The sequence below is a fragment of the Zootoca vivipara genome, chromosome 2 (genome assembly GCF_965207765.1).
Source record: "Zootoca vivipara chromosome 2, rZooViv2.hap1.1, whole genome shotgun sequence".
Lineage (NCBI taxonomy): Eukaryota > Metazoa > Chordata > Lepidosauria > Squamata > Lacertidae > Zootoca > Zootoca vivipara.
Window position 1 is genome coordinate 32,473,298 of NC_142584.1, and position 27,483 is coordinate 32,500,780.

General features: G+C 42.2%; 1 protein-coding gene across 3 annotated transcripts; it reads right to left on the reverse strand.

Annotated features, from left to right (window-relative positions):
• Positions 1-107: 107 nt before the first annotated feature.
• On the reverse strand, positions 108-27,396 carry ACOX1 (acyl-CoA oxidase 1). Of its 3 annotated transcripts, XM_088661574.1 has the most exons (15): positions 27,013-27,378; positions 25,040-25,199; positions 18,718-18,878; positions 13,971-14,131; positions 9,718-9,825; positions 9,108-9,227; positions 8,504-8,619; positions 7,474-7,643; positions 6,855-7,017; positions 5,808-5,998; positions 5,210-5,389; positions 3,716-3,821; positions 3,478-3,621; positions 2,357-2,563; positions 108-1,823 (listed from the first exon to the last, which is right to left on the reverse strand). In XM_088661574.1, the coding sequence occupies exons 3-15, from the start codon at positions 18,780-18,782 to the stop codon at positions 1,773-1,775; spliced, it is 1,782 nt and encodes a 593-aa protein (XP_088517700.1). In that variant the 5' UTR covers positions 18,783-18,878; positions 25,040-25,199; positions 27,013-27,378; the 3' UTR covers positions 108-1,772. The 3 variants fall into 3 exon arrangements, with proteins under 3 accessions (XP_088517700.1, XP_034960406.1, XP_034960407.1); XM_035104515.3 differs by lacking the exon at positions 18,718-18,878 and having other exon boundaries at positions 27,013-27,396; XM_035104516.3 differs by lacking the exon at positions 13,971-14,131 and having other exon boundaries at positions 27,013-27,386.
• Between the last annotated feature and the right edge of the window lie 87 nt (positions 27,397-27,483).

Below are 27,483 nucleotides of genomic sequence, written 5' to 3' on the forward strand. Positions count from 1 at the left end.
AATAAATGTCTTTCTAAATCTTTAAAGTAGTGCTCATTACACCTTCCCCACTTCCCTTGCTTCTGGTGCTTTACATGAATGAAAAGACACAATCATAAACACAAAAGTATTTTTACTGTTTTACAATGAATTTATTAAGGGTACATAAGGTGTTCTCCAACTGCATCATTTTTCAATCAGCAAGGTATTGGAAGCACACAGTATGCACATTGTTAACAGTACAGTAATTAGGTACGTTAGATGGAATGCTTCAGCAGCTAGACATTAACATAAATTTTACAATCAGTATTCAGTTCAAATATACAGTGCTTCTCCTGCTTGAAGGTTGTAGTGTGAGGATAGCCTTGCAGTATGTTCAGCTCTTGAATGGGGGGGGGGGCATCAAATTGGTCCAAGAATCAACTCTGAAATTCCAGTTTTGGCCCTTCCCTTACACAATTTCACATAATTGAAGGCAACTCAAAGTTCCTCAGGTGATAATCTTTAAATCTTGATGTGCCTGGATAACATTAACAAGGCAGAATCCAACCATTTTGCCACAATTTTTAGTCACACTGATTTCATATTTCTGTACAATACTAAAATGTTAGCCTGCTAACAGTATAGTAATCTGGAGATACTTAGTCTAAAGGCACCTTACTGGGTAGTCTTGTTCTCTACGGTACCCCGAGATCCAGATTGTGTAGGTAGGCTGATAAGACTTCTGTCCATCATTAAAGTTTGGACCATATTCCCATCAAGTCTATGATTCATTAAAATGCAGGGCACAAATCATTCCCTCTTAAAGTGTTTCAGAGACCGTGATCTTGCTCACCTTTCAGGTCAAATGGGTCAAGTGGGGTGAAGGAGGTTTCCTCTCTCAACTAATTGCATATTAAAAGCTTTACAGATCAGAAACGGTGTAAAATTATAAGAACTACAAAGGTAAAAGTATTTCCATTATTACTTTCTAGAATCAAGAGCAGGGAACCTTGACATTTTCCCATTCCTTGTTACCACAGTCCTAGATGAAACAAATACTAACTGTGGGAGACAGAATACACTTCTGTGCCTTAGAGGCAGTTGTATGGGTGATGTGTTATAATTTACAGCTCTAGAGAAAGAGGGAGATGAACTCCTAGCTGCCACCTGGGAAAGCACTGTGTCATACAAACAAGATGATGACTCCTGCTGAGAGTCTGAACCCATGATGACAGGAGTTTATTACTAGTACACAAAAGTATGGAAGCTATGATGAACACAACATATTCCTGATCAGGTCTTCAAAGCCCAGTTCCTGACAAGACTTTGGAGACCTCACTAAAGTAGAATAAATGTGGAGGATTCCAACAATTCTCACCTGTATTGGGTATAAACGCTGACAAGGTGTGCAATACTATATTGAGCTTTAAAGAAGTTTCCAGACGAGAAGCTGCTGCTCCCCAGCAGCTACCTCCATAACTACTTAGTAGTGAAAATTCTGCTATAGATGATACAGGCCTCTGCAGCAGTTTAAACTGCTTCACAAATTGACACTTCACAGCAATCTGTAAAGCTTTTTTTTTTGAATCATTAAAAAGGTTAGTTTCTGAGCATAATTACAATTGCACTTTTATAATCCTGTGTTCCCCCCACACTAATCCTTTCAAAATTTATTAAAAATTGGGAAGAAAAGCGACAATTAGTAACTACCCTATGACTGTTTGGATTTGCCACGTGATTCAAGTGCTCATAGGGCAAATGACATCAATTCCAGGAACTGGAGAATAGTGCATTAAGAGCAGCAAATGCCATCACAGTTTGGCTTGCATTGGCTTCAGGTGCTTGTGAAAAGATTCATGGACCTGTAGAAGTAACAAGATAAGTTGTTATTAAGTGTTTGGTTTAAAGTTAACGTCTCTCGTGCTGCTAGAACCATGCAGCTCCCTCACAAGGCTGCAAACACTTTGAGTACTTCAGAATATACATGCACAGCTTATCACTACTGTAACGGTAATAGCACCATATCAATTACAACTACACATGACAGTGAAACAAGGCCTAGGATCCTTTTTAAGTCAGAGTTTGGATGTTTGGTAGCAGCAGAAAAATGAGAAGAAATAAGAGGGCACACCTATCCACCCCAATCATGATGTTTTGTGGCTTAGTTAGGATGTGAACCTTGTAGTTTCCTTAGTTCAGGGTGCACAACTCAAGCAACCTGGGGCAACTTTAAAATATTTTTACTAACCCCAAGAGGCCTGCATCACTACATTAACCACAGAAAAAGGTCACAATTTTACCTCAGGATTTTCTTTTCAAACCACTGTTTGATAACTCTGCATTTCTTACTGCAATTGGTAGATATACAAGGGAAGGGAACAAAATATTTACTGACCTGTGTTTTATTTAGTGGCGATTTCTTTGCCCACTCAAACATGTTTTCATAGACGTTTCCATCGTATCGGCCAAGCACAGATCCAAGAACGTTGTCATGGAAGTCAAACGAATCCACTAGAGCGACTGCATTGGGACGGATTAATGCCAAGAGCTCCTTCACGCGCTGGTTCACCTGAATTATCTGTGCATCTGTCAAAATGCCTCCCTGAGGCAAAAAGGAATCCACAGTTACAAATCCAAGCACTTTGTGGTTTGCAGCTACAGTCTGAAGGGCAAGATTACACAGGTGAATATAAAGCTGTCAAGGATCAGGTCGGCAGGCATGCCAACCTCCTCTGCAGCCGCCATGGAAACAGGTTATTAGCTTCTTTTCAGGCTAGTAAAAAAGAAGCGTAGGCTAATAATTTTTACAGACTGATTTTATATGTGTGTAATATGTTATACACACGCACACAGGCTCCTGGCACAAAAAGTGTCTCCCAATTAATATTGGGGGATATTAAGCTAATGTGAAGCCCAAGCCAGCCAAAGGCTGACCAGGACCTAAATCGGGGGTCCCCAAACTTACCACGCCGAGGGCCGGTGCCACCAGCGCCAATTGTACTGTGGGCCAGAATGCGCGCCCATACACATGCGCACAAGCTATTTCTGATGCTCTGGCGACCCAGAAGTGGCAGCCGCACCACGCCATTAAGAGCGGGCGGTGGCAGCGGGCGGTGGGGGTTGCCGGGGGCCGCATAAAAGAGCCTCAGGGGCCGCATCCGGCCCCTGGACCTTAGTTTGGGGAAGCCTGACCTAAATACTAAGTAAAGGATGATAGTATGTTTGGACATGAGCCAGTTCTCTAGAGCAGTTGTCATACCTATTTATATGCTCCCCTAAACCACCTCTACTTTGCAAAAATACATGGAAATTCCAACTTAAAAGTATGGCCTGCTTTATCCATAACCACCCATCTTGCCTTTAGCTCCATTACCAAAACATCACCCAAAGGTGTTCCTCCCCCTGGCACCAAGAACTGTTTAATTCTAGCTGCCTCAATTAGGTGGTTCCCCTCCCCCCTTTTTTATTAACAACAGAGCAGAGCATTTTGTCTCAAGATAGAATTCAGTCACTAACCTGCAAAAAGTCTCCACTGTGCTTATTGATCCCACAGAGTGCATACAGCAGACACAAGTTGTTAAGGACAGCACGAACAGCTGGGTCACCAATTTCTGAAAGCTTTGCTGTAAATAGCTTGACCACCACATAGTGACAGTGGGCCTAAAACGGAATATTTAATGGACAAGTGAGAATTCAGGTTTCTATAATTCTGTCAACAGGCTTCCAATTGTAGTGTTTGAGTGGTTCTGCTAACCTCGGATGCTCGCACTAGATCAACGGAAGTCCGGTTCCAAGCATCCTCCTTGTTCTTTCTACGGTTCAGTTCAGCTTGCAAATTCTTTGCAGCAAATTCAACCAGCCTGTACCAAGGAAGGACATGAACATAGCCTATTCAAAGTGGCACCAAACCAACAGTTGGCAGAGTGAACTCTCAAGCCCATTTCATGGAACACTAAGAGAACCTAGGAGCTGGTACAAGCAACAACAAATGGTCATGATCACAAGCCCTCAAAATTATACTTTCAAGTACTTGCCCAAATCCACCCAGAAACTATCAAACATTAATTTGGGGCAGATTTTATTCTTTAAGCTTTCTGATGTGAGGAAATTGAAGGCAGATAAGTCTCGCTCTTAATATTAATATTGGAGCACCCATTCACCATCCAATACTGCTCTCAGGTGGTTTAAAGCAGAATAAAAATAAGCTCTCTGGAGTGATGGTGATGTGATGTGCTGCACTGGTTTACTTCCCCATTCACTTAGAAGCCATGCTCATTTCCACTCATTTCTGTCCACATAGGAATTTCTATCCTGTTGCATAGGTCATTTTGCTACACTGTGCAGCACAATTTTAACTTTTGCACTTATTTGGAATACCGTCAAGAACAGTATGTTTGTTTATTCTACAAGTCACGGGCTGAAAATTATGTTTGCCATTCTGCGAAATAATAAAAGTAATGTTGCAAGTTGGCTGCGCATTGTGTTTTTCTTTTTTCCTTTGGAATCCCAGCTATTTGTGTCAAGTAATTAGGGGAGAGGTTCAGTAGCCAGAGACAGAAATTTTGTGTTTTATACTCTGATACATGCCCGGGTAGCAAGGGTGATAGACCTGATAAGCACTGACAGTATCCTGGCTTTGCAACGTAACAATGCTGTGATTTCTCAGGGAGCAGAAACATTCACTTCTGAGTGACTATGAAAAAGGAATTCTCCCCCCCCCAAAAAAAAAAATCTCCCAGGAAGGATGTTGGTGTTTATCCTCGTCCACTTGCAGCCAATCCCTTTCTGGGTAGGGAATCCTTCTCTGCCAGTACTCCACCCACCTTTATCTATTCAACTTGATCAGCAGGGCATCTTATCAACTATACTAGATACTTTCTCTCCCCAAGCTTGTTCCTAGAACATTTCTAATTACTATTTACCGAGAGGTTCTACCACAGTGCCTAACACCCTTTCCAGTGTTACTGCACCCTACACAGCTCCGTAGTTGTTAGCACATTCTCTCCTGTTCCCATATGGGTCACAGCATTGCCCATCCTGGAAGAGGCATTTTCATGTTTGGAAGACAGCAGCACAGATAAGCAAGACTCACTGCACACTAACCAAGTGTGAAATTGTTTTTAAAAAAGTGTCCTGAGATGGGCAAGTTGTGGTTTTTGTTTTTAATTTAAAGACATGTCATTCTTCAATTTCAAGAAATCAACAGTGTTACTATGATCTGCTTTATGCACTTTTTATATAAACTTACCTAGAAGCTCTCAGTTTATATGCCTCCACCAAACTAGACGGATTGTTGATATGCACTGCTGTGGGTCTAGCAGCCACCTGCTGGGGCTGAATGCGTAGCCCTGGTAGGTCATTCAGGTAGGACATAATGCCACTCACTAGCTGTCCAGAACTGACTTGGGTATAGCTTTTGACAAGGAACCTGGATGCCAAAATAAAACAAACAAATGCACACTACATTACTTGGCTGAGTGCAGCTTAAAACAACTTATAAACTGATTTCAATCGGCCGTCATGTGAAGAATGGGAGAAAGCCACATGCAGAGTACAAACAGGAAGGAAGGCAGCATGATAATAATCAGTGTAATTTGCACCCCTCTTGCCAATAAAACATTGATACGGTAGGGTTGGAAGCTGCACCTTCTAGAGTCTTGTTCTTGGACTTGTATTTTCTGTATCTTCCTTGCACAAGGGGAGGAGAGGGGTAATCATTCCGTCGGGCAAGCAGAAACATTTGCACTGACACGGCGATTTCCTTAGAGCTATGCTGCATCCCTCTTAAAGAGATGACTAATGACATGCAACAAGTCAAGCTACAAGCGAAAAGCTGCATCACTCACCGTGCCGTCTGCAGCATCATTACTGTGTTCTCTCCTTCATATGTGCAGGAAGGGGTGAAATTGACATAAATGTCAGGTAGGCCACTACAGCGGGAGTAGCCATGCCCACCACACGCCATTCGACATTCCTCAATGCCTGCGTTGGCAATCCAGGAACTGAAAGCCTTTAGCCCTGCAGATAATGCATGCAGCTGGGGAAGAAGCAGAAGTTAAGAACCAAGTTATCTAGAAGAAGAAGAAGAGTTTGCATTTGATATCCCGCTTTATCACTACCCGAAGGAGTCTCAAAGCGGCTAACAATCTCCTTTCCCCTCCTCCCCCACAACAGACACCCTGTGACTAGTGTGACTAGCCCAAGGTCACCCAGCAGCTGCATGTGGAGGAGCGGAAATGCGAACCCGGTTCCCCAGATTATGAGTCTACCGCTCTTAACCACTACACCACATATTTCTGATATGGTTAAATAATATTTCTGATAGGTTTGTCATTAACTGCAACATCAACACCCCCACCCAGACTTCAACGGTGGGAAGATAAAGCCTTAAAACTGACCTGGGGGGAGCCCACATGTTTCAAATGCCTAGGATGATATTAGCTAGATTTCCTTTCCCCCTGGGATCCCCAGGTCCAGTAACTATTACTGCTGCCGTTGACCCAATATACAAATGCAAGACTTGCTGCAGCACATTTTTTACAACCATTTTGGAGAACAACGGGGGAGAGACGTAGCAGAATTACATTTATCTTGTGGCCCCCTTCCCACAAACTCCAGGCACAATAGCCTCTTCTTAGACAAGGAAACCCAATCTGAACATTTATTTATGTATATGTTTTATTTTCCCGGTTTCTGTTTGTATCTCGGTGACAGTACTTGGAGCTGAAGCTATTATGCCATTCATTTTTATGCATTCACTTGGTAATGTTTCTCTCAATCTCCTTACTCTGACCTGCCCCCCTTCCCTCCCAGGAGTCACCTTCAACCCGATCTTTACTGAAAGAAGAGGGTACACTGCCCAGCTTCCCACTTTATAAGACCAAGAGTACTACCTCTGGCAGCTCACTCAGGTCTCCATCATTGATGTTCCCAGTGATGCGCCGATAGGTATCTTTCATGTAGGCGCCCACGAAGTGGAAGGCATATGCCGTTGCCAGGAGAGGGAACAGTTTGTACTGCTGCGTCTGATAATCCAATATCTGAGGCTCTGGCTCACTGTAGCAGAAAGCAAACGAAGAGTTACATGCACATATATTTAAATTTTAATTCAGTGGTTAAAAGGCAGAAGGTTAAATATACTAAATATTCTTGAATAGTTGAAAGATGTGACTGAAAATCAGATCGGCAGAAAGGGCATACGAATTGGGAAAAGTATATGCGTGGAAGTGGGGGTGGGGAGAGAGAATAGGTGTCACAAAATCCATAGCTGTCAACCCCCGGATTTGAAGATAAGGAATCCTATGGGGCTGTCAATTCCCAGATATGAAAGGAAGGGCGCTGAATAAGGGAATTTCCCGCAAAAAAAAAAAGGTTGACAGCGCTGCACCAGGTGAGAAAAGGTATAGGCTCAGGGGATGCTAAGGGTTTTAGGCTGCCCACAGTGCTGTGGACACTAATCAAGAATTTCACCACATGAGTCAGGAACTCTCATCCAGTAGCCATGCTTCTTACCCTGGCTTCAGTTCAGACTGGTGCCTCACTGCGCTGTAGCGAATGGCAATTGTGCAAGCTCTGGCTAAAGAGCGAGCAGCATCCCCAACAATAATTGATCGGATGAATACCATGGTTCCATATGTCAACTTGGCATTAAGAGGTTTCACGTAAGTGCCATCTGGTTCAACCTAGAAGGACAGAGTTCACAAATCTGAAATGCTTGTTCCTACGTATATAGCTTTTTACGAGTTTCACAAGTGCTTTGTTACAGGGGTACTCAAAATATAAGTCCAGACAGGTATTCAGTCATTAGACCTGCTTCAAAGATTCTGTCGTTCTATACTTGGCTTCGTTTATCGACTTTATTTAAAACATAGTTTGTGCATTTGTATAAAAAGATCCCCATGTTCAAAACTTTTAATTGCTTCCTGCCTGAGCACATGCTGCTTATCCAGTGACATTGTCAACCTGGTGGCCAAAAAGGTAATATGATCCAAGCAATGAAATTTAGATTAGCTGTTAAAATAGTTTATCATATGCCTATTATGCAAAACAGAGGCCAGCTATGCATGGAGAAGTAGGTTGGAGCAGAAAATTAAGGTTTGGCAACTACCCTGTCCATCCAGATACTGAATTCATTTCACAGGGACTGGAAGATCAGGAATGTTACCAATACCAAATTGTTTATGAGCTCAGTTGCCTTACATAATCACAGTGTACTGAACTTTGACACACTCCTGGAAAAGCTTCTAGAGAGCTAACCAAGAATGGCAAATGGATTAGTAGAACTCTAGAACTCCAAACCCTCTGGCAAGAGATAACAGGACTAATCTTAAATGAAGACTTGATTGTTCTTCCTTGAAGACCAATTTAAAGACAGCTGCTTTTGAGTACAAAGTAGTCAGCTACCTCTTGAAAACATATCCTAACATCTATCCAAAGTAACTTTAGTAAGCCTCCACACGGAAGAGTCTCTTTAGAGTTGGCTAAAATAACTGGTAATTCCACAAATCAATACAAAAAAAGCAGAGAGAACATAATGATTTACCTTGGCATGTTTCATAAGCATGTTTTCCCGAGGAATGCGAAAGTTGTCCATTTTTAAGTAACCATTATCCATTTCATCATAACCAAATTTTGGCCCAATATCACCAACAGTTATACCTAACAAGCATGTTATAGTGGAAGGATAAGGAAAAGAGGCAGAGTTTTAATGCAAAGCCAAAATGAGGCATTAATAGAAATACCTTCCGCCACAATATTAACCAGCTACAAGTGTCAAACAGCTGAAGTGTGGCTTCAAAAAGACTTTCCTCACCACCTTTCCCACATTATTTTACACCCTTTATCATTCATTAACTTTATTTGTTTTTATTTTTTAAGAAAAATAAAAAGGATAAATTCTGGAGATCTTAGGGATACATAAATATTTTTGAATTAAGGTAGCAGGCGACCCATGGGAACAATAATTTTTATACTACACTTTTAATGGCAATATTATGCGTCTCCAGCTCTTAAAAAAAGAAAGAAAGAAACCCCTTTGCATATGGCCCACAGGTCAGGGATTAGCAACCTCTGAGTTACAGCATACTACATAGCTAGAAAGTGACTAATAAGGCATTAACTCAGTCTCCCAAATAGGATACCCATACCTGGCAATGGCTCATGAGTCCCCAACTGACGTATCGGCACAATGAAAGCATGTAAGCCATGACATTTGCCGTGGGTGTAAAGCTGAGCCAAAACGATGGCATGGTTTGATGTTTTACCCACTGCAGGGAGGGAAGGAAAACAAATGTAAACAATTGGAAGCTTCACTATACAGTTCCAGAAGCACACAATTTAGGTTGCTAAATAGTGGCTTTGTTTAATGCATTCACAAGACTATAAATGTAAAAATATAAATGTAATCAAGTTCTGCTCCAATAACCAAAAAGGAGTTTCCCAAAATCATAAATTAAAACTGACCAAGACTTTTCAAGGTAACAGCACTTCCTCTACCATGAGAAAAGCAGTATTGCTATAACAAAAACATTTATTCATGTGTGGTAGTTAATTTTAAAATGTTGGTTTCACAATCTGGCCCTAAAACAAAATAAAAAACGTTTGTTTGTTTGTGTGTGTGTGTGTGTGTGTACTCTCTCTCTCTCCCCCCTCTCTCTTTATACAAACACAAGTTGTATTGTCACCCTCTTAAAAAATATTTGACTAAATGAAGAGAAAATTCCTTCTTTAGCTTCGAAGTTGAAATAATTCACTTACATCCACCTGGCCACCATTTAATAGAAGTCACAGTTGGACTATTTAGGATAAATTCCTGGGTAGCAGGATCATATGTAGCTGTGGTTTCCAGTCCTCGGAGATGAGTTCCTGTAGACACGTAGCACATCTTATTTCAACAGTCATAGGTTACAACATGGACACAAACATTTTTTTCCAGTGAACTCCAGAGGCAATGCAACTATATAGGTAATTCAAAAGCAGAACATTTATTGCAAATTATAGTTACACAGTGGGAAATAGATGACACATTACGAATAAAATAAACTGCATGTGTGAATAGCAGGAAGTATGCCACTCTTCCTTTGAGCACAGCACCAATAAAATATTGCAAACCAGATCATTCCACTTTTAGGCACCTCCATCCTGAAAGCTCACTGGTTTTACAGCCAAGAGGTTTTCACTGTTCACGACTTCTATCTCCTCGCTTACCTGTCACTAAAGCATGTGTGCAGAGTGTAAAACGTAAGTACCTGATACGGTGAATTAAAGAGAGAAGCACAATAACTGAATTCTGCTCCCGATCATCACCATTCATGTGAGGAAGGTATTTTCTCAAATCCAGATACTGAGTGATCCAACATAATGATAGGGCAATAAGTAGGAGAGTTTCATTGTTGTGAAAGTGATGGGCACAATTGTACCTGTAATCTTCAACATACATCTTAATAAAAGCTCATTTCCCAATTCATTATCTGTGCACCTGTTTGTGTTGCAATGTTAAGTGTGCACCAGCAGTTGTGCAACATTTTTGACCAGCATGTCAAATCGATGGATGGAGCTGCTGTGCTATGCTAAGAACAAAAAGTCCTGCTGGCAGAATGGCTATTCTGCTTGTGTGTTGCATGGAAATCCTCACAGGCCGAAATCTTAAACAACTGCTTCATCCATGCTGATCTTCATTTTGATCCCTCCCCCGCCTCCACAGCCATCTTCTTCTTCATAGCTGTTGCTGGACACACACAATTTTCCAAGTGAGCAATGAAGCCTAACAGGTGTTGGGTTGGGTCTGTCTCTCGTGGCTCAAGGAAATGGAGGAATTGAAGGCTGCTTATATCAAAATAGCAACTGAGCTTCCACTGAGGGTTCCAGGTGACCCAAACTGGGTTATTTTATGGCAATATGAGTTCCTTGAATCGGACATAGGCAGACTGTGCTTTCTAGGTTCTGAGAAAGTTGTGAAGGATTTGGTTTTCGAAAGAGTCAGAGCACATTTAAGGTATACTGGGCACTTTTTTCAAAACTTGAAGCAGATGCATGGCAATGATGAACAAGACACTGAGATATGTATTTGGCCAATTGCATAGCAAATTGTGAAGTCCAGAGCCTTGGTAGACACCAGATGCTGGACTACAACTCCCATAATCCATGATGATTGGCCATGTTGGCTGAGACTGATGGGAACTGGGGAACCTTGTTTGCTAGCCTGTTCTAGAGCAAAACTCTAGATCAGGCATCCCCAAACTGCGGCCCTCCAGATGTTTTGGCCTACAACTCCCATGATCCCTTGCTAACAGGACCAGTGGTAGGGGAAGATGGGAATTGTAGTCCAAAACATCTGGAGGGCCAATGTTTGGGGGTGCCTGTATTAGATACACCCCTCCAGCTTTTAGCATTTAAAAAAGGGAATGTGCTCAACCACTGGTTGCAGCAGTAAGATGTGTATATGAATAAATACTAATATTAATATTAATTATTATTTTATTGTTTATACCCTGCCCATTTGGTTGGGTTTCCTCAGCCACTCCGGGTGACTTCCAGGAAAATATAAAACAATAATAAAATGCCAGACATTAAAAACTTCCCTGAACAGGGCTGCCTTCAAATGTTTCCTAAAAGTTGTGTAATTTTCTCTCTCTCTGACATCTGGTCGCAGGGTGTTCCAAAGGGAGGGCGCCACTGCTGAGAAGGCCCTCTGCTTGGTTGACTGGCCCTCTGCAGTCTTTATCAAACACTGACCTAAATTTAGACTTGGGCCCAGTTCTGGTTATAGGTTGACAACCATGCTCATTTTTTCTCATTCTATCAAAATGAAAGAACCATCTGCCTAAGAGGCCTTTAGAAGATAAATGCTCCCACATCTGAGCCTGAGAGAAACAAAGAGATGCAGGCATCTATCTTCTGGTGGCCTTACCCTTTGCTCACCTGTCCCTAATAGCTTACAAGCAATCTGTTTCATATAGGCTTGCAGACAGACTCTTACTGGAATGATGTGACATGTAAAAATTATCTAAAAGTGAGCAAGCAGGGAAACCTATGTAAACTGTGAGACAACTCTCACAGCTTTCTCCTATTCTATGCCACTGAAATTCAACAATTTAATATAAAAAGTGGGCCATTTGTAATGTTACATTAGCTCCATCTCTCATTATCTAAAGAAATGGAGGAATTAATAGTCTAATTCCTTCAGATTTTGATTTCCCAAATACAAATTACTAGGCCTCTTGCCTTTTGAGCATCAGTGGCCTTCTCTGCCGAAATGCAGAGGGGAGCATGAGAATTACTAATCTTGAAGTTTTAAACTGGAACTCCAAAAATAATATGCTTTCTGTCACTTAGGGAAACTGGAAGCTATTTAGATTACTTAAATTGTTTTGGACACTGTCTGCAAAAAGAAGCTGGACCTTCCTAGTGCTGCTGAAAAGTAAATTCTAGGCCAGGCATCCCCAAACTGTGGCCCTCCAGATGTTTTGGCCTACAACTCCCATGATCCCTAGCTAACAGGACCAGTGGTTTAGGGATGCCTGTTCTAGGCTTTCTAGCTAGAAGCAAAACTAACTCGCTAAATAAGGAGGGGGGCAATCATCTAACAACTGATGAGGACCACTGCTAGCAGGAAAGGCTCAATGAACACCAAGTATAAGCAATTTCATGGGCCAGTTCCTAAATAAGGAGAAAATGATCTGCTGTTTTAGTATCTCAATGAAACTTGGTTTTCCCATCTTCAAGAAGAAAACGTCAAGTAAGGCAAAAGTCAGATGGGCCTGGAGACTGACTGAGGTGCCATGTGATCACCACACCTTGCACACTGAGAGCACTTTGCCTAATTGCAGCCTCTCATAGAGGAAAACAAGAGAGCACCTAAAACACACCCAGAAACATTGACACACCATAACCTTAAAATTAGAAGCTTAAGTAGTATCCTGCAATGTGCCACACCAACATGAACATTTACCATTCGGAAGTTTCCAATGATACATCAAAAACTGGAGAGAAGGTTTCCTTTTCCTTAGGTGTAGACACATGGTATCTCACAAAAGAGAATGGATCTGGATTAATATCCTTTTGCTATATCTTCATATTGTGTTGGTATCAAAAGCCTATGAACTCCTGATTTCAGTTTGTACTAAAAGCCAAAATGTCTCTAGTTAACTGGGAAGCCTTACAAGGATACAGAAGCCAGGATTCTGTCAAACACACAAGAGCTACAACCAAAGTTTATTTAAATTAGAGGCTACTTTGAGTAGAAGAGTCCACTGGAGGGGGATTCTAGCTGTTATTGCAAAAGCCATTATCCTATTTAGATCTGGTGAACCTACTGCTTGAAAAGCCGATATGTTTCCTACAAAAGAATCTAAGTTTAAAAGATGTTGTTGTTGTTGTTGTTGTTGATGATGATGATGATGATACAGGACTGTTAGGAAAGATGCATGTCTCTCTCTCAGATTTCTTTTGAATTGTGATTTAAAGACGGCTTTGTCAAAGAAAATTCACGTTTCTTGCTCAAGATTATTTGCTGAATCGTTGATATTGCTTTGTGCAAGCTCACATATGCAATCATAACATGTAATCTGACAGTTGATGTATGTATTCTCAACAAATGTATATGCTCATGCGAGAAAAACGGAGACGTTTCTGCATTTCATATAGAGGGAACTCCTTGGCTGTGAATCAGACAGCCTGAAGAATCCTAGACTGGAAGGGAAAATGCCCTCATGCCTTTTGCTCAACATATCTTACCCAGAAATACAGTGGTACCTCGGGTTACAAACTTAATTCGTTCTGGAGGTCCGTTCTTAACCCGAAACCGTTCTTAACCTGAGGCGCGCTTTCGCTAATGGGGCCTCCCGCTGCCGCCACACCGCCAGCGCGCGATTTCCATTCTCATCCTGGGGCAAAGTTCTCAACCCGAGGTACTACTTATGGGTTAGCGGGGTTTGTAACCCAAAGCGTTTGTAACCTGAGGTACCACTGTACTGTACTACACTTGCGAATAAGACTTGAAAGTACTGTACCATGGCCCATCTCTGTCTGGGCATATGTGCCAATGATCTCCAAGTTCCAAGCAGGCATGAAGAAGCGATCCTGCTGTTCTTGGGTTGCCTGGGTTAAGAGAGTAGGTAGGAACATGCCCAGGTGGAGGTCCAGAGGCTCAGGTCGTCCGTGGTGAGCAGAGCTGTGAAGAAATGCCGAGGGGGGGAATGTGAAGGGGTGTTACAGGATCAAAGCAGGTGAGATTAGAGGTGCAGATTGGAGGGGGGAAGACAAAAGTAATTTTATATGAATAAAGAATTTAGAAAGCACACTTTTACCAGAGCATCATTCTTTTCCCAAGGCCCACTAATATTTATGTCAATTATAGGACCAAAGGGTGAAGATGACCTTTTGCGGCAGGAGGGCAAGAGAGAGCGCAGCCCCCTTTTGTGGCTTATAACAGGCAGTGTTTTACCACAGAACTATCCAGAAATTTTTACCAGGTCCCCTTGGCCCCTTGGAAGTGTATTCAAAAGGAATAAAACACTGAATATAAAATAGCTGCCTGTCTTACAACTGGAATGGCTTGGGAGCAAATTAGATAAGGAATGTTTTACATGGGGTTGACAGCAACCCATCCTTACCCAATTCATGTTCGGAGGGGGGGGGGGTGTAGGCATAAAATCCAAACTGGTTTACTCTTGTTCAAAGCAAACCTGTTTGTCAACTGTTTTATTTTCTTCCACCCAGAAAAGTATGGTGCTCTGAATCAGCAATCAAAGCTAGTGAACAGCTCCATAGCTTTGTATCAACAGCCAACATTTATAACAAGTGAGCCATCACCAGCAAAGGTCACCCAAAACCCAACAAAACATGCTTCCTTATGATAATCCAGTCACCACACTTAAGTTCCATAATGTTCTGATCCAGAAGACAGCATTATATACTTAAGGTATTGCTATACCAGCACCCCGTCCAACACACCTTGATGCGCAGTGCTCATTTCACCTGTTGCATGAAATGGTGCAGTGACTAGAAATGTGAGCAAAATCAACCCTGGTGCAGATCTTACCTCTGCCATGTACTGTACAGTACTCACTAGAGCAATGGGCCTCAACCTTGGGCCTCCAGCTGTTTTGGAACTACAACTCCCATCATCCCCGGCCACTGGTCCTGCTAGCTAAGGATGATGGGAGTTGTAGTCCCAAAACAGCTGGAGGCCCAAGGTTGAGGAACACTGCACTAGAGGACCTTAAACAAGCCATTATGAACATGAACAACATCCCATCTGTGACATGGAAATGATAATGGCCTAGTTCACAGGGTTTCTGCGGGGAGTACTGCAGCAATGGATGTAAAGCCCTCTGAAAACTCAAAGTACTATTTATTATCACCTCTATTTTATATATTCAGGTTAGGAGTACTTCTGCTGTATAGTTAAAACAGTGCCAGCCATGAAGGAGGCATCAGTAGGCTTGGGGGAACTGTGATTCCTAAATCAATCTCAATCTCTCTCGGAAGGAAAGCTCAAAAAATTGTGAAATCCCCAAAGAATTCAATGAGGACAGAGCATGCTCAATTGAAACAAAATACTGACTGTTGGGATGGGAGGGGAATGGCAACACAGGTGGGAGGGTGAATGGAAACGCTTGGAATCCTAACCAGGGAGCACGTCACACAGCAATGCTTTGTTTCAAGTCCCACTTATATATTTATATTTATATTTTTAGCCTGCTTTTCCACTGCAAAGCAATCCACAACATTTTTCACATGGTGTCCCCCAGATGTTCTGGACTACAACTTCCATAATCCCTGGCCATTGGCCATGCTGGATGGGACTCATGGAAGTACGGCGGTACTTTATTTATTGTAAGCGCATCAAGATGTTTCAAGCTGATTGTGTGGCATTTCCTCAAGCTAGTGAAACTTGGACCACAACTAAGGATGTACATCCTACAATGGCATGTACTAACTGTATTGTTAATACCAGCATTAAAACTGAATACAATATGTCCTTAGATTCACATTCCAGTGAGTTGAGGGACGGTTAAGAGTTTGCTTATCATAAAGTTAACCAATCCCTTCCAACACTATGGGGATAGTTCAACAACACACTACATTATTAACCCATAGCAAGTTATATATGTGTGGCTGCCTCTGTAACTGAAAAAAAAAATAGAACAGTATTAAAAAGACCGGCATGTAGTGTCTTCGTCTATTGGGGACAGACACCTCTCTACAGTAGAGAGAATAGAAAAGTCTATTTTTAGACAGCAATGTTCAATGTTGTAATTTTACAAGTGAAGAAATCATACAGGTTTCCACTCTAAAGCACAGAGCTGCTGTGGTCCCCCCTCTACATCCCCTCTGTTTACACAAGTGGAGCTCCAATACCCCAGGGCACCACACAGGAGAAGAAAAATATGGGGGGCAGGCTGAAGTAGCAAAATGGTAAAGGCTCCAGAGCTGCCATTTGGAGCAGGGATCCAGCAACCAAATGAAGAGTTCCATTCTCACTTGGACTAGCAAACCTATAGCTAATGCAAAAAATACCTGGATTTTAAAATTTGGGCATTTTGTTCATCTAAAACGTCTAGAAGAGTTTACTTCACATGCACCATTGAAGAATGCTGGTATATTACCTGTAGAGGGATTCCCCCTAAAAATCAAGTTCTTGCCACGCCAGCCCCAGTATAGGTTATGAAGTAGTGCCTCCATCCTAATGCAATGCAGGTTCAGCAAGTCACCCACCACCCAACAGATGTAATCCTAGAACACACATGCTATTGAAGAATCATCATCCGAAATGGTAAAAGCAGGAACTGCACTGCCCCACCACCACACACAACAATCGATGGTGACAGCACGATTGAATCATCATCAGGACACTGGTTAGTTGACAGAATACAACAAGTATTACACATCAACACAGAGACAGGGAAATTAGTAAAATACAGCATGCAAAAAAAAAAATCACATCCACAGACAAGGTCTCAAGGGAAGGGGTAGACAAACGAGTGTGACAATGATTTGCTTATTCACAGGGTGTTCCATTCATTTTGCAGCTTCTGGCCTTCAAACTATTTGCTTGAGAGGCGGTACCGTTAATTCAAATGGTGATGTGAAGTATACCATAACAATGTAGAATGTTCATTTGCAAAAGGCAAGACTTCAAATAGTTAACAGCAGATTCATCATATAACCCAGCTTAACTGAGACACCATCCTCCGGGTTTGATTGAAGATTATGAATTAAGAACCAGAGGTTTTCATTCTCATCCATGTACTCTCCATCTTCTTGGAAGATTCCATTTCTTCTTTAAAAGGGAAGTACGGTATTCAAGCAATCCAGACTAAGTCATAAAAGTAGTATTGGGCTTTGATAAGCTCAGGGTACTCCCATAACTGATAGAGATTAGTACTTTTTTAAAAAACTACCTACCACAGAAGAGGAGTGGCTAGAAGGGAAAAGAAAATATTCATATTCTTGATGTGGGGTTTTTGTCCTTTTCATCTTGTTCTTGAGATGTGTTCTTCTGGTTCATGAAATTGAAATGAGATGCTTAACCCAACAAGTATTAGCTGCATTTGGATGCTGATCAGAACTTTGCCCTTCTTCGTGCAGCAGAAAGGCCTGAAAACAGTCCAGTCAAGATTTTTCATCTTGCATGACTGCTTTGGGGGTGGGGGGTATTACTGATTTCAGCAGCAGAAGTGCTAGAACTAAAATATAAGGCTGCTAACACAAAACACGAGCAAAGGATCTAGAAGCTTCTTCTACTGCCAACTAATTTTCTCCAACAGACCAGCATAGGGCTGTGTTACAATGCCCTTATACACGCTACATTTTTTCTGCTCCAAAAGTACACAAGTTAGCAGCTGCTCATATGGTATACTCATGAAGGAATACACCTGCTCCATATTTCACTTTTGGCTTCACACTTTTGTACACCAGCGTTTCTCAACCGCTGTTCCGCGGCACACTAGTGTGCTGCGAGACGCTGGCTGGTGTGCCACGACGTGCAGCGACGAGAAGGGCGATTTGCATTGTCATGTGCCTGGCGGCCGCCAATAAACAACGCTAACCCGCCGGAAAGCAATATTTCTCCTCCTCTTTCCCAAAGCTCAGAGCAAACGAGCCTGGCGGCCGCCAATGCACAGCACTGACCCGCCGGAAAGCAATATTTGGCAAGTGTTTCTTACAGTCATAATTATAATATAGGGCGGCACAGTTAATTTTTTTAACTTTTTTAATGGTGGTGTGCCTTGTGATTTTTTTCACGGAACAAGTGTGCCGTGGCCCAAAAAAGGACTCACATCCTATGTCCTAGTACTTACAACAAAGTACTTGGACATAGATTGTGAGTTGTGTACAATCTATTACATATTACATAAGCTTAAAGCAGCTGCTTAAATGGAGATGAATGTTGGAGATACACTACAGCAATGTTCTTGGGCATCTTCACAATTAAAACAAAACAAAACTAGTCTGAGTGAACAATTCACTCATGGCCACTGCCAGCAATCTAGGAAGCAACTTTGAGCAACTAAAGTATTATATACAAGATCTGAGAACAAGGATATAAAACCAGCTAACAGCAAGGAGGTGCCTTTGAATGTGTGAAGAGCACAACTTTGCATATATAGTTACTGTCAGAAAAGTCGGAAGTGGTGATGCACTGAATTCTGGCTCCAGTATTTTTAAAAACAACCATTTCACCCTAAAAATCACTGCCGGACTGGAGTTACACTGCAGAGGATCACCCGTAAGTCTCTGGAAAGAACTAACCGTGCCCCATTTCCGTCTGAGCGTAGGTGCCAATTATCTGGAACCGCGAGGCCAGAGGCAGCCATTTCTCTCGCTGGGCAACAGTGCACTGGTTCGCTAAGGTGGGTGTAAACATGCTGTAGTGCAGACCAAGAGGCAGAACAGATGCACCCATGCACACACTATGGGAGAGAGAGATGGCAGATTAGGTTGTAGCTGTTATTTTTCTAGAATCCAACAAGGCTTTCCTCCCTCCATTTTTCCGTAGTCGTATACCCCCTCAGTTTTCCAGCCTTTTCATACTTTTAAAGATTTTAGATATACCAGTAATGACAACAGGAAAGACATAAATGAACTACTGTATGTGAAAAAGAGTTTATAAAATGCAGTGACATCAGATTCAAAACCTATACCACTGATGCACAGAGAGTGCTTCTGCCCATCTGCACGTAAGCAGCCAAGGCATTTCTTAAAATCCTGACTGTAGCTTTCCTCCTCCCCACAGCAAAGTTTTAAGGCAAATCTCCCCAGCCCTATCAAAGCTTCAAATACATCAGAAGAGCCCAAATCCTGCCATTATCGAGCTTCGTCTCATCTAGTTTGCAATTATTACTTTAATAACATTCGAGCTTATACAGGATGCTGTTTATGCTGACAAGGCTATTTGAAGACAAAGAAAATGGGAAGACAAGGAGTGTGGGCGCAACATGAAAACAGGGTTTAACAAGCAGTACAAAGGAGTGTTAAAAGGCATGTTGCTGAAGGCAGATAGTCAAATTGCAGACTGAGCTTTCCACTGGAAAGTTTGTTTTTATAAATCGGCACTAGATTGTACTACTATTGTTTTATCTGCACCACTGTGACACTTCAGCGGAGTAAGTTTGCGGAACGCCACTCACTGAAGTGAGCAGGCACTAGCCAACTAAACAGTTCTTCTGGCACAAGAACTGCAGAATGAAACATCTCCACAACTTCTCTTTCTATATGCCCCCCCTAAATCTGTTCCAGGGGTTTCCCCTATCCCTCCAAAGCAAATTTATGGGGTGCAAGGTGAGAGGGAAGTTCCACTGCCCAGCTAAAAGTCTGTGTCCTAGTAGAATCATTTAGTTTGATACCACTTACAGGTGAAACTCGGAAAATTAGAATATCGTCGAAAAGTGCATTTATTTCAGTGATGCAACTTATTATTTTTTATTTTTCCTTTTAATTTTTACAAATGCTTTCTTTTGGAAATTCCACAGTAATAAAACAAATAGTTACAATAATACAAAAATAAACAACAATAAACATTTATTATGTTTATTAATTTCATTAATTACATTCCATTTATAATTGACCCGCCAAATGACAAATAATTACAATTCCAATAAGTAAAGGCTTGACATATCTTGCTTTGCATGTCATGCATCTATCTCATATATTGGTTTCACCTTTTAAGTTGCGTTACTGAAATAAATGCACTTTTCGGCGATATTCCAATTTTCCAAGTTTCACCTGTAAGTGTTTTGTTTCCATCCTCCCAAGGACACCTAGATTGCACTTCATAATTTGAGATAAGATGCTTCAGAAAGGGAAAGGGAAGTTGAATATTCTGCCAAGTGTGTGACCAGGCTTCATGTTATTTATTTCGGTTATTTTTAATCTTGCCAGACTCTCAAAGCAGAGTACAATTTTTTAAAAAATTTAACGGTACAAATAAAACTGTAAGGAGAGGGGAAATGAAAGTGAAGTTCAGGTATCAAGGTAACCATCAGGACACTAGTTACAATATATAGTTAATTGCCCCCCCCCTCAGAATTAAGAGTTACGCTAGTAAACCTAGTTACAGGTAGGTAGCCGTGTTGGTCTGAGGTAGTCGAAACAAAATAAAAAAATTCCTTCCAGCAGCACCTTAAAGACCAACTAAGTTTTTATTTTGGTATGAGCTTTCGTGTGCATGCACACTTCTCACACCGTGCGGTGAAGTGAATTCCTAAGCTTACTCACGCCTACTGCTGAAAAGGTAGGTTTAGCATTGGCTACTACTGTAGTAAAACAGATGGGAGGATTGCCAGAAGGTTCTTATGCCCAAATCTTAGTGGTTGGAAGGTAAATAGGGATGAAAGAGCTGCCTCAAGTATCCTGGGGACAGATCACATTAAGAAATTTAAAGGAGGTGAACACCTGGTCTTTGAACTGAGTCCAGGAGCAAGCCAGCAACAAATAAATCAAATTAACTGCAATCATCGCCACTTCAGCCTGAAGCTACATCACCATTTGGACCTGGGCTCCTCCTTCCTACAGAGTATGGTAGAACCAGCTGTCCTATGAGCAGGCAAGGATAATGATCATGACACAAAATGCCATCATTGCCACCATCTTAAATGGGCAATTTAAACGATCTCACACAGCTTTAGATTGTTTGTATGTCATTGTTGATTTCATATCAGCTGCTCTGGGAACCTTGTCAGCTGAACAGCAAGGGCGAGCGGGGCGAAAATGCTATAAAGTCATTAAAGAGCAGATGTTATCATTAAAGGGCAAGTGCTTATATATGTTACCTGAGAGTAAAATTTCTTAAAGGATAGAAATAGGCCCTCCAGACACATCAACTTGTGAAAATAAGAACCTCAGCTTGTGTATTTTCCATAATAACCTGGATAAAATTTTACATAGTACACCCCCAAGGAATCAAGGCCTCTTATCAAAATAGAGAATGGTTTGATACATATTCTCATTTATAGCCCACCACAACTGGAGAACCAGCAACAGCCATCTATTACAAAGAGGGAAATGGTGATTTGTTTGATCATCTATTTCATAGAGGGCAACACTAGTGTTCAGTCCATTTGATTAAGAAAAAATGTTTGGAGGTGGCCATTTTCTAATGTAGGAACAAGTGGGATGAAAAATGATATTTTGTGCTCTCTAAACTTTAGTTACTGGAAGAAGGCACTTGAATGCATTTCTCCTCCACTGAACAGCACTTTTGATTTCATATTCAGCATTCTGCAGGATGTGAAGAACTCTTGAGACAGAAGAAGACATTCTTTTTGCTGGGCAAGTGAGAAAGCTGCCATAATGTTAAAGGATTGGAAACTCTCATATTTCTATCTGCTATCAGGAATTCCTTTTGTCGAAATAATTTGGATTGCAAGAAGGGGGGGGGGGCTAGATGTCATTCTGTTCTACCTTCTTGTTTATTCTGTTTAAACATGAACATCTTAGTTCTCCAACCTACTAGAAGCCCCAACGGGTAGGGTGGGGAGAAAAGAGGGTGAGAAAGGAAATATTTTACTATTTTCACAGCCACCCACATAATGAGCTGTGGGAAAATAGTCAACTTGTGATGAAAGAAGCAAAGAGGCAAAGAGTACTCTTGCATAATCTGGCTGCTGTACAAAAAAGCCCCAAAAGATGAGCACCCAGCAATTTATCTCATGAGATTAGACTGAGAAGGTGCAAGCACTGCCCTGCTGATAAATTAATTCAACAACTTTCTGAATCAGCATTTGGCTTGAAACAGTGGGACCAACAGATGACTTTGGCCACACTGCCCTTTCAAACAGTTAACTATGCCACAGTAATAATTCAGATGGGTATGTAATGTAATACAAGCCCTTCCAGTTAGTCACCTGACAATTACTCCTGGGCCCAAAGCTAAACAGATGAGTTGCTCACACTGTCACATGACATATTGACACACCTTCTAATACACAAGATACGTGGATGTAGCACTTACCTGGGAGTATGGCCAATTAAGTTCACTAGGACTTCTGAATAGACATGGTTAAGATTGTGCTACAAAATGCCTTTCCTGATAAAGGCGTTTCAACCACTATATTCTTATTATATGTGGCATTCTAAACTATATATAATATTCTGAATGCAGTTGCACTAGTCATACAGAATGGGAGGATTTGGGTGAAAGATTAGGAATAGTCTCAAGTATATCAATTTGGCAACTAGATGGCTTTCTTGATTTTGTTGTTAGTGGTGGTGGTGGTGGAAGAGACTGATATTTTTTTTCAGGAACTCGGGTGAGAGCTCACCTGCATAGGAAATTATGACAGTAGAAGAGAGGCATTGGGATGGCAAGAGATTAACTAAGGGCTGGGAGAGGGAGCTGTGCAGAATGAACATGCCTAACTAGTGAGATCAGCTAATCCATTTCCTGAGCCCCAAACAAAACAAAACACTGATTATGCATTTTCAGACTTCTAACACAGGCATTATTGATGCTTTTTTATTTTTTAAGGGGAGAGAGAAGAGATGTACTAAGTTCCCACTGCTGCTAAAAAGATTCTGTGGCTAGGCAAAATAATGGGTTTGTATTTCTAAGCTACTTTTTGTCTCTTTTATTACAATGCTTAAAACGCGGGATTCCGGTGCTCAAACAAAGAGCGAGCGAGAAGTCTCAATGTCAGAGAGCAGATCAAATAGCAATATCCCAGGCAGGCTATCTGCCTTACGCTTTATCCCACAAACAGGACCAAGCCTGTTGTTAACTGGTGAAAAGGAAACCAAGCTCCACCCACTTGACTTCTGCCCATTTACTGAACTTCAACCTGCCCTGTCACAATTACATAAGCACAGGGGTTGGGGGCAGGGGGAGAAAAGCTTTTGCTCACAGATATAAGTAGCTGCTTTATTCAATAGTTTAAGGTTTAAACTTTAAAGGGGTGATGTTAGCTACCCGATTCATAAAACAGGAGTGCTTAAAAAGCAGAACAAATTAGTATGTTACTCAATAGAATAGAGTTCAGATTATGGTACATCAATGTAAGAATGTAAGGTACTGTACTGCACAGCAATGCAGTTTATTTATTTATTTATTTATTTAGCAACTTGCATTAATGATTTCCTAGTATCTCTAAACTCCAGACGCCATTCTACTTATAGAACTGATGCAGAACAGCACGGCTGAAAGAACTGAAGGTTCCCAACCCACTACTTGACACATCTGATCAGATCATACCCTTTAGAATAAATTATGATGCAAGCACAGAAGAGGGATTAACAGAAACCATGCTGGGGTTGCAAGTTTCACAAGGTACTAACTCCAAGAAAGTGAACTGTAGCATGCTAGAAACACAGCGGAGAGTCACCACTCTTGTCTAGAGAGAAGTATCTTTCTTACTGCAAATGTGGCAAATTAAACAAGGTCCAAACTGGGCCAGAAGCAGGGTCAGTACAAAAAAAATGTGGTTCTACCTTGCAGGATCTCAGCACTTTTATTGCTTCTTAAATTATAGTTGGTTGGTCTGCCCAGTCAGCTGCCACTTCTGAGGTGGCCAGCCTGCAGCACAGGGTGTTGCTGAATACCTGGACAGAAGTCGACAGGCCTGGGTCTGAGCAGGTCAGGCCTGCACTCCTGCCTCCCTGTCCAGTGCTGAATTTCTGACCGTACCCTGTCTCACAAAACCGGTGGTAGGGATTCCAACCAAGGCAAAAAGGAGCTATGTTTATGCTAGAGTGGCACAATAAAATACTTTTAAGTTGGCTTGTGACACAATTGCAAGAATAATTGGCCAACTCTGCTTTACTTAAAGAGAGATTTGTTTCTTTTGGAAACAGTAACCAGCTGTATGAAACAACTAGCATGTGCCCATTGCAACATCATAGCAAGGTCATCCTTCCCAGAGTTTTTTTAATGGAAGTTTGAGTGGGCCAGAGCAACCCATTTGATGCCAACAGTTCCAACGAGAATAAACTATTTCAGAGGAAAGACTTGCAATTCTGCTTCAAGACCTACACATTCAGCAACGTTAAAAGAGGAATCAAAAAACCATCTAGCTAACAATGATTAAACCAAGTTTATTTCACGGGTTCAAAAGTCACCTAACATTCTGCACAATTAAGTTCACAGCAAGCTGGCAGTCTTCCATGTTGTAAACTTCATCTTTGGAACCTCAATAGTGCCCAATCATCTAATGTAGATTAAAAGAATGCTTAACCCTTTCCAGTCTATTTCAACATGAAAAGGCCTTAGTGGAGGAAGATGTGGTTGAGGAAATGAAAAGTATCTTACAGTTATACTGCTAACTTAATAGCTTTATCTGCAGTCTAGATTCATACCAATACTTTGGAAGCTCCCCGCCTTCAATAGTTTGACATTATTCATGGTTAGAATGTAAAAAGCACTATTTTTATAGCCTTAGGAAATGTTGGCTTATCAAAATGAGCATGAAGTTGCATATCAATTCCAGGAGGTTTTACTCAGGTAAGCCTTAAAATCAGCTGACAACTTCTGATGACTTTCCAGTGTCCTTAACCTTTCAATCCTTGACAGAATGAAGAACAACTGCCCTTGTCTTTACAGGAGCACCTGCTATTTTATGTGCCTTGCACTGGGTTTCTGTACCTTTTAAACCAGTAGATCTCATCAGGATCTGCAATTCCATATTCTCTTAGCTTCATCACCATAAGAGCGCTCTTCCTGATAGCAACTTCATAGCGCTGGCTGCGGGAGAGGAAATTTACATCACTGTGCTTGAATTCTGGGTCGTTTGTCACAAGTGCTTCTGTAGAGAAGACAAAAGAGAAATTTAGTGCTAAGCCAAGACACATTCCTTTAACAAAATGATATAAGGCTGGTTCTATGCTGTGACTTCACTACTGATAAACTGTTGACAACTTCAAGACATAAAGGTGAGAAATTGCTTTGAGTGGCACAAATAGTGGGGCATGCATCTGTTGTGTTTGGGCAGCTTGCTATCCCCATTGCTACCATCAGCAGGCCATCTTTGTACATCCTAACATGGAAAAGACCATGAGACAACTCCAAACTGTGTTAAAGGTTATAAGGATGGCACTGGGGGGGTATAATAATTAACAAAATTCAAAAGCTGCAACAAGCATAGAAAGCAAATGAAGCGCCCTTACATGCCCTTAGCCTAAGAAGGCAGAAAGGGCAAGAATTCAGGAGAATGTTGCAACTGGTATCTCCCAGGTGCCACCTGCCACATTCTCCCTCTGCTTAGTCTCGTTATGCAATCAAATGTATTGGGTAAATCTGGAATGGCTTCCTGCTTTCCTGTTCACAATTACAGCACAGCACTGTGGCTAGGAGAATGAGTTGTAACCTAGGAGAGCCATGGTTAAAATGTCAGTTCACTGAACCCACTGGTTAGTAACAATATTAGGCTACCAATCCGAATCAGGACACTGGAAGAAGTGGAGCAGTTGGATTTGCTGCTGCATCTGAAGTCTGTTGACTTTTGTCTGCAGGAGATTTAAAAAACTATTCCCGACGCAGGTTCAACCTGGTGTTGCTAAGGACCCCGGCAATTGAGTCTCTTGAGGATCCAAAGCCACCAGCACCCCAAAACACCTTGTTCTGGGAATTTCTACACTCTACCATTGGTGGTACTTTACCACCCTTATGGGAAAATCCAGGGCCTGCTTTGCAAGGGAATTCTTTCACCAGTAGTGGTTCTCTCCATCAACAGTGGAGAGAAACCTAGACATCATCCTAATCCACCACCCCAGCCAGGAACATAGGCAGGGATGGAAGTGGGTGTTAGAATTGTGTTGTGCAACATTTAGACCAGAACATAGGAAGCTACCTTGTACCATCAAGCCACTAGTCAGATTAATCACAAATGCCTCCTTTTATCACAAATGCCCCATTAAGTGGACAAGTTCTTTTAAAAATTAAAAAATAGTTATTTAAATGCAAGCACTTAGAAAAACTGCATGCAGCAGAGATCACACAGGCAACCGTCTAAAAACAAAGGTGAGGGAAGCACCCTCGTTCAGAACAACTAATTCACACAGTATATAAATCTAGCTTTTAACAACTGCATCCGCTTAGGAGAATGCCTTCTGCAACCAGACTCACCGGGCAACTACATTAAGAGAATTTCCGCAGAAGGTGTATACTTTGTTTCTCTTCCTCCAATGCCTTTTCAATCTTTTCTTTTTAACATCATCATCTTGGATCGGTCTATTTCTCCTAGGTGCCGCGCCGGCCCCCCCCCTTTTTTGGCATGAAAATGAACGGTTGGTATTTAATCTCTGAGGTTTCAGTTACTACTTAATTACTACGGTACCGTTTTAATTGGTCTCTGCCTGAAGAGGATTCAGGCTTGCCGAGACGCGTTCCAAATGAGACAAGGTGAAATGACACCATCTGAAAAAGAAGGATTTGTGGAATCGCGGGGCGGGGGGGGGCACCCCTAAATTGATAACGAATCAAATTATCACCGCCAGGTAGTAGCTGCACATAGAGGAGGAGAAGGAGGCGCGCCCACCATGCTACTAAACCCCGACCTCCCGGGGCCGGAATGGCAGCAGCAGCAACTCTTCCGACCCTCCCAAAGCGACTCCTCTCACCGATCTCCTTGCGGCGCCGAGTCCGCTCAGCACCTCCGTCCAAGACGTTGGTGAGCTTCTCCGTGTTGAAGGAAGCCCCCTCGCGCTCTTTGCGCAGGTCCGGGTTCATGGTCGTCGTCGTCGCCGCCGCGGCTGCCATGGCGAAGGTTGCGCTCCAGTGCGCTCTGACGCCAGCAGAGTAAGGAAGGAAGGGGAAGAAAGTGGCGGACGGCGAGGGAAGAAGAACAACTAGCACGGCGGCAGGTAAGAAAGGCTAGCGGCAAAAGCTTCCGGACGGGGCAACCCCGCCACGCCCACCCGGCCGGCACGTGACGCAGGCGGATTTCCACCCGCGGCGGCGGCGGCGCCACCGTCGGGCGAGCGCCTTCCGGGCCACGTGACGCTGGGAGGCGTGGCCTCGCTCTTCAGCCCTCCTCCCTCTGGTAGGCAGGGCTTATGGAGCGAGACGGACGTTGGTTTCTGCTGCGCGGG